The sequence below is a fragment of the Physella acuta genome, unplaced genomic scaffold, assembly GCF_028476545.2.
Source record: "Physella acuta isolate Inbredline_101_S28 unplaced genomic scaffold, ASM2847654v3 ptg000824l, whole genome shotgun sequence".
Taxonomy (NCBI): domain Eukaryota; kingdom Metazoa; phylum Mollusca; class Gastropoda; family Physidae; genus Physella; species Physella acuta.
Window position 1 is genome coordinate 338229 of NW_026732342.1, and position 18493 is coordinate 356721.

The window sequence follows — 18493 nt, forward strand, 5'->3', positions numbered from 1 at the left end:
CCCCCACTGTGTCTGGACCTGTGTGAACCCCCCCCCCCCCACCGTGTCTGGACTTCTGTGACCCCCCCCCCCCCCCACTGTGTCTGGACTTCTGTGACCCCCCACCATGTCTGGACTTCTGTGACCCCCCCCCCCCACGTGTCTGGACTTCTGTGACCCCCACTGTGTCTGGACTTCTGTGACCCCCCCCCCCCACCGTGTCTGGACTTCTGTGACCCCCCCCCCCCCCCCACCGTGTCTGGACTTCTGTGACCCCCCCCCCCCACCGTGTCTGGACTTCTGTGACCCCCCCCCCCCACCGTGTCTGGACTTCTGTGACCCCCCCCCCCCCCACCGTGTCTGGACTTCTGTGACCCCCACTGTGTCTGGACCTGTGTGACCCCCCCCCCCCCCCACCGTGTCTGGACTTCTGTGACCCCCCCCCCCCCCACTGTGTCTGGACTTCTGTGACCCCCACCATGTCTGGACTTCTGTGACCCCCCCCCCCCCCACGTGTCTGGACTTCTGTGACCCCCACTGTGTCTGGACTTCTGTGACCCCCCCCCCCCCACCGTGTCTGGACTTCTGTGACCCCCCCCCCCACCGTGTCTGGACTTCTGTGACCCCCCCCCCCCCCACCGTGTCTGGACTTCTGTGACCCCCCCCCCCCCCACCGTGTCTGGACTTCTGTGACCCCCCCCCCCCACCGTGTCTGGACTTCTGTGACCCCCCCCCCTCCCCACCGTGTCTGGACTTCTGTGACCCCCCCCCCCCCCCACCGTGTCTGGACTTCTGTGACCCCCCCCCCCCCCCCACCGTGTCTGGACTTCTGTGACCCCCCCCCCCCCCTTACCACCGTGTCTGGACTTCTGTGACCCCCACCGTGTCTGGACTTCTGTGACCCCCACTGTGTCTGGACTTCTGTGACCCCCCCCCCCCCACCGTGTCTGGACTTCTGTGACCCCCCCCCCCCACTGTGTCTGGACTTCTGTGACCCCCCCCACCGTGTCTGGACTTCTGTGACCCCCACCGTGTCTGGACTTCTGTGACCCCCCCCCCCTCCCCACCGTGTCTGGACTTCTGTGACCCCCCCCCCCCCACCGTGTCTGGACTTCTGTGACCCCCCCCCCCACTGTGTCTGGACTTCTGTGACCCCCCCACCGTGTCTGGACTTCTGTGACCCCCCCCCCCACCGTGTCTGGACTTCTGTGACCCCCCCCCCCCCCCCCACCATGTCTTGTGGAGGGGGGGAAACCGTAAAGTTTAATAGCAGACAAAATGTTCTCTGCTATGAGCACAAATAATGGTGTGTTTACAATATGCAAAGTGTTTCTTTGCTCCAAATTTCTTTACAAGTAGCCTATTATTTCACAAACACTATTTACTAGATCTAAGACCTAGGCCCTAGGGTAAAAACGTCTAGGCTTCTCAACAACAGTAGACCTTAGTAAATTACTTTTTTATTATTCTTTAAAGTAATTAACTATCACTATTATGCCAAATTGATAAGACTGCTATTTTAGTAATAATTTAATTGAAAACACTACACTTAGATCATGAACAAATAACATAAGTTTAATGTTGGAATTTCATCATATTAATCGATTATTTCAATAATTTAAAATTTGGGGGTGGGGATAGGGGAAGGCAATCTTAGAAAAGTTATTTTCTGTCAATTTGGCTAGAGAAAGTTCAATATAAACATTAGCTCAATTGCCTAAAATAATTGTCATTATACTGTACTTATAATGAGGGTACACATATTGCATCATTTTATAAGTTAGTCGCTAACACATTATTTGTATAAAGTCTGGAATTTCTTTTATAAAGTCTGGAAAAGGTCTGGAATTTCATTTTCATAATAGTGTACCTACCCTGTTTTTTTTTTTTACATTTACTTTCTTGTTCACTATTTTCTAGAGTTGAATGTAGTAGCTGACCTCAATGTCATAGAGTTGACCATAGATGTAGTAGAGTTGAGCATGAATGTAATGAACTGCTTTAAACATGTCCACAGGGTGAGTTGTTCATCAGCCCAGGAGCAACGTTTGACCGTGAGACCACCCCATTTTACAGCTTTGAAGTGTTTGCATATGACAGCCCTCTCAACGCCAGCGTGCGCAAGCAAAGCAGTGTTTCAGTAGGCTCTGTTTCTTGTAGATAGTTAAGATAGAATCTTCTATTTTTTTAGCATAGTAGGTTTTCTTTCACTTTGCTGTGTTTTTTTGCAATGTAACTTGAGTTCTGATTGGTCCACAATTTGATTGAAATGAGTTCTGATTGGTCCACCATTTGATTGAAGTGAGTTCTGATTGGTCCACCATTTGATTGAAGTGAGTTCTGATTGGTCCAACTCTGCAGGTCTATGTGACTATCACAGATGTCAATGACAACTGCCCAGTATTCTCAAGCTCCGCCTACCAGGGCAGGGTGCCAGAAAGCGCAGGGGTGGGGACAAACATCTTTGATCTCATTGTGACTGACAGAGATGAAGGGATCAATGCTGAGGTGGTCTTTGGCATCCAGGCAGGCAGTGCTGTACCAGCAGGTAGGTAGTCTTTGGCATCCAGGCAGGCAGTGCTGTACCAGCAGGTAGGTAGTCTTTGGCATCCAGGCAGGCAGTGCTGTACCAGCAGGTAGGTCGTCTTTGGCATCCAGGCAGGCAGTGCTGTACCAGCAGGTAGGTGGTCTTTGGCATCCAGGCAGGCAGTGCTGTACCAGCAGGTAGGTAGTCTTTGGCATCCAGGCAGGCAGTGCTGTACCAGCAGGTAGGTGGTCTTTGGCATCCAGGCTGGCAGTGCTGTACCAGCAGGTAGGTGGTCTTTGGCATCCAGGCAGGCAGTGCTGTACCAGCAGGTAGGTAGTCTTTGGCATCCAGGCAGGCAGTGCTGTACCAGCAGGTAGGTAGTCTTTGGCATCCAGGCAGGCAGTGCTGTACCAGCAGGTAGGTAGTCTTTGGCATCCAGGCTGGCAGTGCTGTACCAGCAGGTAGGTGGTCTTTGGCATCCAGGCAGGCAGTGCTGTACCAGCAGGTAGGTAGTCTTTGGCATCCAGGCAGGCAGTGCTGTACCAGCAGGTAGGTAGTCTTTGGCATCCAGGCTGGCAGTGCTGTACCAGCAGGTAGGTAGTCTTTGGCATCCAGGCAGGCAGTGCTGTACCAGCAGGTAGGTGGTCTTTGGCATCCAGGCAGGCAGTGCTGTACCAGCAGGTAGGTAGGCTGGGGTAGCCAGCAGGTAGGTGGGCTGGGGTAGCCAGTAGGTAGGTGGGCTGAGGTAGCCAGCAGATATAGGTGGGCTGGGGTAGCCAGCAGGTAGGTGGGCTGGGTCAGCCACCAGGTAGGTGGGCTGGGTCAGCCACCAGGTAGGTGGGCTGGGGGTAGCAGGTAGGTGGGCTGGGGTAGCCAGCAGATATAGGTGGGCTGGGGTAGCCAGCAGGTAGGTGGGCTGGGGTAGCCAGCAGATATAGGTGGGCTGGGGTAGCCAGCAGATATAGGTGGGCTGGGGTAGCAGGTAGGTGGGCTGGGGTAGCCAGCAGGTAGATGGGCTGGGGTAGCCAGCAGGTAAGTGGGCTGGGGTAGCAGGTAGGTGGGCTGGGGTAGCCAGTAGGTAGGTGGGCTGGGGTAGCCAGCAGGTAGGTGGGCTGGGGTAGCCAGCAGGTAGGTGGGCTGGGGTAGTCAGCAGGTAGGTGGGCTGGGGTAGCCAGCAGGTAGGTAGGCTGGGGTAGCCAGTAGGTAGGTGGGCTGGGGTAGCCAGCAGGTAGGTGGGCTGGGGTAGTCAGCAGGTAGGTGGGCTGGGGTAGCCAGCAGGTAGGTGGGCTGGGGTAGCCAGTAGGTAGGTGGGCTGGGGTAGCCAGCAGGTAGGTGGGCTGGGGTAGCCAGCAGGTAGGTGGGCTGGGGTAGTCAGCAGGTAGGTGGGCTGGGGTAGCCAGCAGGTAGGTAGGCTGGGGTAGCCAGTAGGTAGGTGGGCTGGGGTAGCCAGCAGGTAGGTGGGCTGGGGTAGTCAGCAGGTAGGTGGGCTGGGGTAGCCAGCAGGTAGGTGGGCTGGGGTAGCCAGTAGGTAGGTGGGCTGGGGTAGCCAGCAGGTAGGTGGGCTGGGGTAGCCAGCAGGTAGGTGGGCTGGGGTAGCCAGCAGATATAGGTGGGCTGGGGTAGCAGGTAGGTGGGCTGGGGTAGCCAGTAGGTAGGTGGGCTGGGGTAGCCAGCAGATATAGGTGGGCTGGGGTAGCAGGTTGGTGGGCTGGGGTAGCAGGTAGGTGGGCTGGGGTAGCCAGCAGATATAGGTGGGCTGGGGTAGCCAGTAGGTAGGTGGGCTGGGGTAGCCAGTAGGTAGGTGGGCTGGGGTAGCAGGTAGGTGGGCTGGGGTAGCAGGTAGGTGGGCTGGGGTAGCCAGCAGATATAGGTGGGCTGGGGTAGCCAGCAGGTATAGGTGGGCTGGGGTAGCAGGTAGGTGGGCTGGGGTAGCCAGCAGATATAGGTGGGCTGGGGTAGCCAGCAGGTAGGTGGGCTGGGGTAGCCAGCAGGTAGGTGGGCTGGGGTAGCCAGCAGGTATAGGTGGGCAGGGGTAGCAGGTAGGTATGTGTTGGAGGGGTCATCATTTTGTGGAGGGTGTGGTGTAGTGTTGTGGGGGTGTGGTGTAGTGTTGTGGGGGTGTGGTGTAGTGTTGTGGGGGTTTGGTGTAGTGTTGTGGGGATGAGTTGTGTAGGCTTGATGTGGCTAGTAGGCCGAGGCAATATGATAGATTTGAGGTTATCTGTATGGAAATGCTATTGATTAACTAGTTGTTTGTCCTGGCCAGATTTCTGTTTGTGTGCACTCAATAGCTTTTGGTTTTATTTCTAGAAACAACTTCACTCTTTCAATTTGGTCCCAATAGCTTTTGGTTTTATTTCTAGAAACAACTTCACTCTTTCAATTTGGTCTCAATAGCTTTTGGTTTTATTTCTAGAAACAACTTCACTCTTTCAATTTGGTCTCAATAGCTTTTGGTTTTATTTCTAGAAACAACTTCACTCTTTCAATTTGGTCTCAATAGCTTTTGGTTTTATTTCTAGAAACAACTTCACTCTTTCAATTTGGTCCCAATAGCTTTTGGTTTTATTTCTAGACACAACTTCACTCTTTCAATTTGGTCTCAATAGCTTTTGGTTTTATTTCTAGAAACAACTTCACTCTTTCAATTTGGTCCCAATAGCTTTTGGTTTTATTTCTAGAAACAACTTCACTCTTTCAATTTGGTCTCAATAGCTTTTGGTTTTATTTCTAGAAACAACTTCACTCTTTCAATTTGGTCCCAATAGCTTTTGGTTTTATTTCTAGAAACAACTTCACTCTTTCAATTTGGTCCCAATAGCTTTTGGTTTTAGTTCTAGAAACAACTTCACTCTTTCAATTTGGTCTCAATAGCTTTTGGTTTTATTTCTAGAAACAACTTCACTCTTTCAATTTGGTCCCAATGGCCGTCTGATGGTGAACAACCCTTTAAGGAAGAAAGCTGGTATCTACCAATTCAATGCAACCGCCACTGACAGAGGTTTGAACCCTTGCACTGTGCAGGTCCCAGTGACTGTCCTGGTGCAGGAATCACAGAATGATGCGCCGCAGTGGGTCCGACCCCCACAGAGGAATTTTGTCATTTATGTTCTTGAAGTAAGTTATGGTATGCTGGTATGATGGTCTAAGTGTGATGGTATGATGGTATGTTATGTTTAGAGCCAGTAAGATGGTATGCTGGTCTAGGTATGATGGTATATTTGTTATGTTTAGAGCCAGTATGATGGTATGCTGGTCTAGGTATGATGGTATATTTGTTATGTTTAGAGCCAGTATGATGGTATGCTGGTCTAGGTTGATGGTATATTTGTTATGTTTAGAGCCAGTATGATGGTATGCTGGTCTAGGTATGATGGTATATTTGTTATGTTTAGAGCCAGTATGATGGTATGCTGGTCTAGGTATGATGGTATATTTGTTATGTTTAGAGCCAGTATGATGGTATGCTGGTCTAGGTTGATGGTATATTTGTTATGTTTAGAGCCAGTATGATGGTATGCTGGTTTACGGAGCCAAGGCTGTGGATAACAACACAGGCCCCAATGGAATTGTGGATTATTTCTTCTCTGTCAATGGCAACAACCGTGTATCCAACACGTCCGAGTTCCGCATCAACCGCGTGAGTGGGGTCATCCGTGCTGAGATTGTCTACGACAGGGAACAGAGAGACACCTACTTTGTGAGTTCTTCATGTCTAGAACTGCCTGACTCTGGAACTGTCTGACTCTAGAACTGTCTGACTCTAGAACTGCCTGACTCTAGAACAGAGAGACACCTACTTTGTGACTTCTTCATGTCTAGAACTGCCTGACTCTAGAACTGTCTGACTCTAGAACTGCCTGACTCAAGAACTGTCTGACTCTAGAACTGTCTGACTCTAGAACTGACTGACTCTAGAACTGCCTGACTCTAGAACTGCCTGACTCTAGAACTGACTGACTCTAGAACTGCCTGACTCTAGAACTGTCTGACTCTAGAACTGTCTGACTCTGGAACTCTCTGATTTCAGCTGACTCTGGTAGCTGTGGACCAAGGTGTACCAGCAGCATCATCAGAGACCACCATCACCATCATCATCCTGGATGTCAACGACAACAAGCCAGCCTTTCCCATGAAGGTCCTTGTACAGTCTGTTAGCATTGGTTCTCATCATGGGTGGCTACAGTTGTAGCCACTCATGTGAACCAGCTACAGTTGTAGCCACCCATCATGTGAACCAGCCATAATTGAAATTCACATTTTATTTTCAAATCTATTTATATTCTTGCTATATTGTCAGGATGGTGTAGTGATGTCTTGCTATATTGTCAGGATGGTGTAGTGATATCTTGCTATATTGTCAGGATGGTGTAGTGATGTCTTGCTATATTGTCAGGATGGTGTAGTGATATCTAGCTATATTGTCAGGATGGTGTAGTGATATCTAGCTATATTGTCAGGATGGTGTAGTGATATCTTGCTATATTGTCAGGATGGTGTGGTGACCCCTCTGGTGCTAGGAACAAGTGTCAGCGATGGTTCCGCTGTCCTCGGACAAGGCCTTCTACTCGGCCAATGTAACGCCACTGATGCTGATTCAGACACAGCCAACAACAAAATCTACTACAGACTTTTAGGTAACAATGTCATGCTTCAACTTCTTCAATGTCATGCTTTAACTTCTTCAATGTCATGCTTTAACTTCTTCAATGTCATGCTTCAACTTCTTCAATGTAGTTTGTATGTCAATATGTTCCTGTTCTCACCTGTAGTTTGTATGTCTATATGTTCCTGTTCTCAGCTGTAGTTTGTATGTCAATATGTTCCTATTCTCACCTGTAGTTTGTATGTCAATATGTTCCTGTTCTCAACTGTAGTTTGTATGTCAATATGTTCCTGCTCGCAGCTGTAGTTTGTATGTCAATATGTTCCTGTTCTCAACTGTAGTTTGTATGTCTATATGTTCCTGTTCTCAGCTGTAGTTTGTATGTCAATATGTTCCTATTCTCACCTGTAGTTTGTATGTCAATATGTTCCTGCTCGCAGCTGTAGTTTGTATGTCAATTTGTTCCTGCTCGCAGCTGTAGTTTGTATGTCAATATGTTCCTGTTCTCAGCTGTAGTTTGTATGTCAATATGTTCCTGTTCTCAGTTGTAGTTTGTATGTCAATATGTTCCTGTTGGCAACTGTAGTTTGTATGTCAATATGTTCCTGTTGGCAGCCAGCCTGAATGACGCTGCCAACTACATCCGAGTGGACAACCTGACGTGTCAGATCTACCTGGTCAAGTCACTTGACTTTGAGAGTAACCCCCAGCTCAACTTTGACATCTATGCTTACAATGCAAACAATGACGACAGGGTCCAGCGCTACAGACGTGAGGTGAACCCAAGCATTCTGCCAGTGGTTGTTCAAGTCACTGACGTCAATGACAACCCCCCTGTCTTCACACAGACCCAGTACTATCAGTGTAAGTGACCCCCCCCCAGTCTTCACACAGACCCAGTACTATCAGTGTAAGTGACCCCCCCCCAGTCTTCACACAGACCCAGTACTATCAGTGTAAGTGACCCCCCTGTCTTCACACAGACCCAGTACTATCAGTGTAAGTGACCCCCCTGTCTTCACACAGACCCAGTACTATCAGTGTAAGTGACCCCCCCAGTCTTCACACAGACCCAGTACTATCAGTGTAAGTGACCCCCCCCCTGTATTCACACAGACCCCAGTACTATCAGTGTAAGTGACCCCCCCCCCCCCAGTCTTCACACAGACCCAGTACTATCAGTGTAAGTGACCCCCCCAGTCTTCACACAGACCCAGTACTATCAGTGTAAGTGACCCCTTGTGCATGTCATTGAAATGTCATATGTCACATTGTAGGTGTATCAAAGGACACCCCATTCCGTCAAGACATCCTAGTTGTGTCAGCCACGGACCAAGACAAGGGAGACAGTGCAACGATCAAGTACTCACTGTCAGGAACTGATGCGTTTGTGGTTGACGACTTTGGTGCTGTCTCTAACATCATCTCATTCAATGATGACAGCCGCAGCCAATTCAACTTCACTGTCTCTGCTTCAGATGGAAAATACAAAAATCAAGCCAATATCTTTGTGAGTCCACCACATCTACATCACCACATCTACATCATTACATCTACATTACCACACCTACATCACCACATCTACATCACCACATCTACATCATCACATCTACATCAACACATCTACATCACCACATCTACATCTACATCACCACATCTACATCACCACATCTACATCACCACATCTACATCATTACATCTACATTACCACACCTACATCACCACATCTACATCACCACATCTACATCATCACATCTACATCAACACATCTACATCACCACATCTACATCTACATCACCACATCTACATCACCACATCTACATCACCACATCTACATCTACATCACCACATCTACATCACCACTTCTACATCACCACATCTACATCACCACATTCTACATCATCACATCTACATCACCACATCTACATCACCACATCTACATCTACATCACCACATCTACATCACCACTTCTACATCACCACATCTACATCACCACATCTACATCACCACATCTACATCACCACACCTACATCACCACTCCTACATCACCACATCTACATCTACATCATCACATCTACATCACCACATCTACATCACCACATCTACATCATCACATCTACATCACCACACCTACATCACCACATCTACATCACCACATCTACATCTACATCACCACATCTACATCACCACATCTACATCTACATCATCACATCTACATCACCACATCTACATAACATCTACATCACCACATCTACATCTACATCACCACACCTACATCACCACATCTACATCTACATCATCACATCTACATCTACATCATCACATCTACATCACCACATCTACATCACCACATCTACATCTACATCATCACATCTACACCTACATCACCACATCTACATCTACATCATCACATCTACATCACCACATCTACATCACCACATCTACATCTACATCACCACATCTACATCACCACATCTACATCACCACACCTACATCACCACACCTACATCACCACACCTACATCACCACATCTGCATCTACATCATCACATCTACATCACCACATCTACATCACCACATCTACATCACCACACCTACATCACCACACCTACATCACCACATCTACATCACCACATCTACATCACCACATCTACATCACGACACCTACATCACCACATCTACATCACCACATCTACATCACCACACCTACATCACCACACCTACATCACACCTACATCACCACACCTACATCACCACATCTACATCACCACATCTACATCTACATCACCACATCTACATCACCACATCTACATCTACATCACCACATCTACATCACCACATCTACATCACCACACCTACATCACCACACCTACATCACCACACCTACATCACGACACATACATCACCACATCTACATCACCACATCTACATCACCACATCTACATCACCACACCTACATCACCACACCTACATCACCACACCTACATCACCACACCTACATCACCACATCTACATCACCACATCTACATCTACATCACCACATCTACATCACCACATCTACATCTACATCACCACATCTACATCACCACACCTACATCACCACATCTACATCACCACATCTACATCACCACATCTACATCACCACATCTACATCACCACACCTACATCACCACATCTACATCACCACATCTACATCACCACACCTACATCACCACACCTACATCACCACACCTACACCACCACACCTACATCACCACATCTACATCACCACATCTACATCACATCTACATCTACATCACCACATCTACATCACCACATCTACATCACCACACCTACATCACCACACCTACATCACCACACCTACATCACGACACCTACATCACCACATCTACATCACCACATCTACATCACCACATCTACATCACCACATCTACATCACCACACCTACATCACCACACCTACATCACCACACCTACATCACCACACCTACATCACCACATCTACATCACCACATCTACATCTACATCACCACATCTACATCACCACATCTACATCTACATCACCACATCTACATCACCACATCTACATCACCACACCTACATCACCACACCTACATCACCACATCTACATCACCACACCTACATCACCACACCTACATCACGACACCTACATCACCACATCTACATCACGACACCTACATCACCACATCTACATCACCACACCTACATCACCACACCTACATCACCACATCTACATCACCACACCTACATCACCACACCTACATCACGACACCTACATCACCACATCTATATCACCACACCTACATCACCACATCTACATCACCACACCTACATCACGACACCTACATCACCACACCTACATCACCACATCTACATCACCACACCTACATCACCACATCTACATCACCACATCTACATCACCACATCTACATCACCACATCTACATCACCACACCTACATCACCACATCTACATCACCACACCTACATCACCACATCTACATCACCTTATCTACATCACCACATCTACATCACCTTATCTACATCACCACACCTACATCACCACATCTACATCACCACACCTACATCACCACACCTACATCACCACATCTACATCACCTTATCTACATCACCACATCTACATCACCTTATCTACATCACCACACCTACATCACCACATCTACATCACCACATCTACATCACCACATCTACATCACCACATCTACATCACCACATCTACATCACCTTATCTACATCACCACACCTACATCACCACATCTACATCACCACATCTACATCACCACACCTACATCACCACATCTACATCACCACACCTACATCACCACATCTTTATCACCACATCTACATCACCACACCTACATCACGACACCTACATCACACATCTACATCACCACACCTACATCACCACACCTACATCACCACATCTACATCACCACATCTACATCACCACACCTACATCACGACACCTACATCACCACATCTACATCACCACACCTACATCACCACATCTACATCACCACATCTACATCACCATATCTACATCACCACATCTACATCACCACACCTACATCACCACACCTACATCACCACATCTACATCACCTTATCTACATCACCACACCTACATCACCACATCTACATCACCACATCTACATCACCACATCTACATCACCACATCTACATCACCACATCTACATCACCTTATCTACATCACCACACCTACATCACCACATCTACATCACCACATCTACATCACCACACCTACATCACCACATCTACATCACCACACCTACATCACCACATCTTTATCACCACATCTACATCACCACACCTACATCACGACACCTACATCACCACATCTACATCACCACACCTACATCACCACACCTACATCACCACATCTACATCACCACATCTACATCACCACACCTACATCACGACACCTACATCACCACATCTACATCACCACACCTACATCACCACATCTACATCACCACATCTACATCACCATATCTACATCACCACATCTACATCACCACATCTACATCACCACATCTACATCACCACACCTACATCACCACACCTACATCACGACACCTACATCACCATATCTACATCACCACATCTACATCACCACATCTACATCACATCTACATCACCACACCTACATCACCACACCTACATCACCATATCTACATCACCACATCTACATCACCACATCTACATCACCACATCTACATCACACCTACATCACCACATCTACATCACCACACCTACATCACCACACCTACATCACCACACCTACATCACCACACCTACATCACCACATCTACATCACATCTACATCACCACACCTACATCACCACACCTACATCACCACATCTACATCACCACATCTACATCACCACATCTACATCACCACACCTACATCACCACACCTACATCACATCTACATCACCACATCTACATCACCACATCTACATCATCACATCTACATCACCACACCTACATCACCACATCTACATCATCACATCTACATCACCACATCTATATCACACCTACATCACCACATCTATATCACACCTACATCACCACATCTACATCACCACACCTACATCACCACATCTACATCACCACATCTACATCACCACATCTACATCACCACACCTACATCACCACATCTACATCACCACATCTACATCACCACATCTACATAACCACACCTACATCACCACATCTACATCACCACACCTACATCACCACATCTACATCACCACACTTACATCACATCTACATCACCACATCTACATCACCACATCTACATCACCACATCTACATCACCACACCTACATCACCACATCTACATCACACCTACATCACCACATCTACATCACCACACCTACATCACCACATCTACATCACCACACCTACATCACCACATCTACATCACCACATCTACATCACCACATCTACATCACCACACCTACATCACCATATCTACATCACCACATCTACATCACCACATCTACATCACCACATCTACATCACCACACCTACATCACCACATCTACATCACACCTACATCACCACATCTACATCACCACACCTACATCACCACATCTACATCACCACACCTACATCACCACACCTACATCACCACACCTACATCACCACACCTACATCACCACATCTACATCACCACACCTACATCACATCTACATCACCACACCTACATCACCACATCTACATCACATCTACATCACCACATCTACATCACCACATCTACATCACACCTACATCTCCACACCTACATCACCACATCTACATCACCACACCTACATCACCACATCTACATCACCACATCTACATCACCACATCTACATCACCACATCTACATCACCACACCTACATCACCACATCTACATCACACCTACATCACCTTATCTACATCACCACACCTACATCACCACATCTACATCACATCTACATCACCACATCTACATCACACCTACATCTCCACACCTACATCACCACATCTACATCACACCTACATCACCACATCTACATCACCACATCTACATCACATCTACATCACCACACCTACATCACCACATCTACATCACCACATCTACATCACCACACCTACATCACCACACCTACATCTCCACACCTACATCACCACATCTACATCACCACACCTACATCACCACATCTACATCACCACATCTACATCACCACACCTACATCACCACATCTACATCACCACACCTACATCACCACATCTACATCACCACATCTACATCACCACATCTACATCACCACACCTACATCACCATATCTACATCACCACATCTACATCACCACACCTACATCACCATATCTACATCACCACACCTACATCACGACACCTACATCACCACATCTACATCACCACACCTACATCACCACACCTACATCACCACACCTACATCATGACACCTACATCACCACACCTACATCACCACACCTACATCACATCTACATCACCACATCTACATCACCACATCTACATCACCACATCTACATCACCACATCTACATCACCACATCTACATCACCACACCTACATCACCACATCTACATCACCACACCTACATCACATCTACATCACCACATCTACATCACCACATCTACATCATCACATCTACATCACCACACCTACATCACCACATCTACATCACCACATCTACATCACCACATCTACATCACCACATCTACATCACATCTACATCACCACACCTACATCCACACCTACATCACCACATCTACATCACCACACCTACATCACATCTACATCACCACATCTACATCACCACATCTACATCATCACATCTACATCACCACACCTACATCACCACATCTACATCACCACACCTACATCACCACATCTACATCATCACATCTACATCACCACATCTATATCACACCTACATCACCACATCTATATCACACCTACATCACCACATCTACATCACCACACCTACATCACCACATCTACATCACCACATCTACATCACCACACCTACATCACCACATCTACATCACCATATCTACATCACCACATCTACATAACCACACCTACATCACCACATCTACATCACCACACCTACATCACCACATCTACATCACCACACCTACATCACATCTACATCACCACATCTACATCACCACATCTACATCACCACATCTACATCACCACATCTACATCACCACACCTACATCACCACATCTACATCACACCTACATCACCACATCTACATCACCACACCTACATCACCACATCTACATCACCACACCTACATCACCACATCTACATCACCACATCTACATCACCACATCTACATCACCACACCTACATCACCATATCTACATCACCACATCTACATCACCACATCTACATCACCACATCTACATCACCACACCTACATCACCACATCTACATCACACCTACATCACCACATCTACATCACCACACCTACATCACCACATCTACATCACCACATCTACATCACCACACCTACATCACCACACCTACATCACCACACCTACATCACCACACCTACATCACCACATCTACATCACCACACCTACATCACATCTACATCACCACACCTACATCACCACATCTACATCACATCTACATCACCATATCTACATCACCACATCTACATCACACCTACATCTCCACACCTACATCACCACACCTAAATCACCACATCTACATCACCACATCTACATCACCACATCTACATCACCACATCTACATCACCACACCTACATCACCACATCTACATCACACCTACATCACCACATCTACATCACCTTATCTACATCACCACACCTACATCACCACATCTACATCATATCTACATCACCACATCTACATCACACCTACATCACCACATCTACATCACCACATCTACATCACCACACCTACATCACCACATCTACATCACCACATCTACATCACCACACCTACATCACCACACCTACATCTCCACACCTACATCACCACATCTACATCACCACACCTACGTCACCACATCTACATCACCACATCTACATCACCACACCTACATCACCACATCTACATCACCACACCTACATCACCACATTTACATCACCACATCTACATCACCTTATCTACATCACCACACCTACATCACCATATCTACATCACCACATCTACATCACCACACCTACATCACCATATCTACATCACCACACCTACATCACGACACCTACATCACCACATCTACATCACCACACCTACATCACCACACCTACATCACCACACCTACATCACGACACCTACATCACCACACCTACATCACATCTACATCACCACATCTACATCACCACATCTACATCACCACATCTACATCACCACATCTACATCACCACATCTACATCACCACACCTACATCACCACATCTACATCACCACACCTACATCACATCTACATCACCACATCTACATCACCACATCTACATCATCACATCTACATCACCACACCTACATCACCACATCTACATCACCACATCTACATCACCACATCTACATCACATCTACATCACCACACCTACATCACCACACCTACATCACCACATCTACATCACCACACCTACATCACATCTACATCACCACATCTACATCACCACATCTACATCATCACATCTACATCACCACACCTACATCACCACACCTAAATCACCACATCTACATCACCACATCTACATCACCACATCTACATCACCACATCTACATCACCACACCTACATCACCACATCTACATCACACCTACATCACCACATCTACATCACCACATCTACATCACCACACCTACATCACCACACCTACATCACCACACCTACATCACCACACCTACATCACCACATCTACATCACCACACCTACATCACATCTACATCACCACACCTACATCACCACATCTACATCACATCTACATCACCATATCTACATCACCACATCTACATCACACCTACATCTCCACACCTACATCACCACACCTAAATCACCACATCTACATCACCACATCTACATCACCACATCTACATCACCACATCTACATCACCACACCTACATCACCACATCTACATCACACCTACATCACCACATCTACATCACCTTATCTACATCACCACACCTACATCACCACATCTACATCATATCTACATCACCACATCTACATCACACCTACATCACCACATCTACATCACCACATCTACATCACCACACCTACATCACCACATCTACATCACCACATCTACATCACCACACCTACATCACCACACCTACATCTCCACACCTACATCACCACATCTACATCACCACACCTACGTCACCACATCTACATCACCACATCTACATCACCACACCTACATCACCACATCTACATCACCACACCTACATCACCACATTTACATCACCACATCTACATCACCTTATCTACATCACCACACCTACATCACCATATCTACATCACCACATCTACATCACCACACCTACATCACCATATCTACATCACCACACCTACATCACGACACCTACATCACCACATCTACATCACCACACCTACATCACCACACCTACATCACCACACCTACATCACGACACCTACATCACCACACCTACATCACATCTACATCACCACATCTACATCACCACATCTACATCACCACATCTACATCACCACATCTACATCACCACATCTACATCACCACACCTACATCACCACATCTACATCACCACACCTACATCACATCTACATCACCACATCCACATCACCACATCTACATCATCACATCTACATCACCACACCTACATCACCACATCTACATCACCACATCTACATCACCACATCTACATCACCACACCTACATCACCACACCTACATCACCACATCTACATCACCACACCTACATCACATCTACATCACCACATCTACATCACCACATCTACATCATCACATCTACATCACCACACCTACATCACCACATCTACATCACCACATCTACATCACCACACCTACATCACCACATCTACATCACCACATCTACATCACCACACCTACATCACCACACCTACATCACCACACCTACATCACCACATCTACATCACCACATCTACATCACCACATCTACATCACCACATCTACATCACCACATCTACATCACCACACCTACATCACCACACCTACATCACCACATCTACATCACCACACCTACATCACCACACCTACATCACCACATCTACATCACCACACCTACATCACATCTACATCACCACATCTACATCACCACATCTACATCACCACACCTACATCACCACATCTACATCACCACATCTACATCACCACATCTACATCACCACACCTACATCACCACATCTACATCACCACACCTACATCACCACATCTACATCACCACATCTACATCACCACACCTACATCACCACATTTACATCACCACATCTACATCACCTTATCTACATCACCACACCTACATCACCATATCTACATCACCACATCTACATCACCACACCTACATCACCACATCTACATCACCACACCTACATCACATCTACATCACCACATCCACATCACCACATCTACATCATCACATCTACATCACCACACCTACATCACCACATCTACATCACCACATCTACATCACCACATCTACATCACCACACCTACATCACCACACCTACATCACCACATCTACATCACCACACCTACATCACATCTACATCACCACATCTACATCACCACATCTACATCATCAC

At 46.9% G+C, this 18493-nt stretch overlaps 1 protein-coding gene across 1 annotated transcript in view; it reads left to right on the plus strand.

Moving 5' to 3' along the window:
• LOC131951747 (cadherin-87A-like) overlaps nt 1–18493 on the plus strand; it is a 64115-nt gene that overhangs the window by 38721 nt on the left and 6901 nt on the right. The window contains 8 exon segments of the mRNA XM_059314130.1: nt 1997–2119; nt 2341–2527; nt 5400–5623; nt 6009–6206; nt 6537–6644; nt 6999–7143; nt 7728–7976; nt 8390–8622. Coding sequence (XP_059170113.1) covers nt 1997–2119; nt 2341–2527; nt 5400–5623; nt 6009–6206; nt 6537–6644; nt 6999–7143; nt 7728–7976; nt 8390–8622 — 1467 coding nt within the window.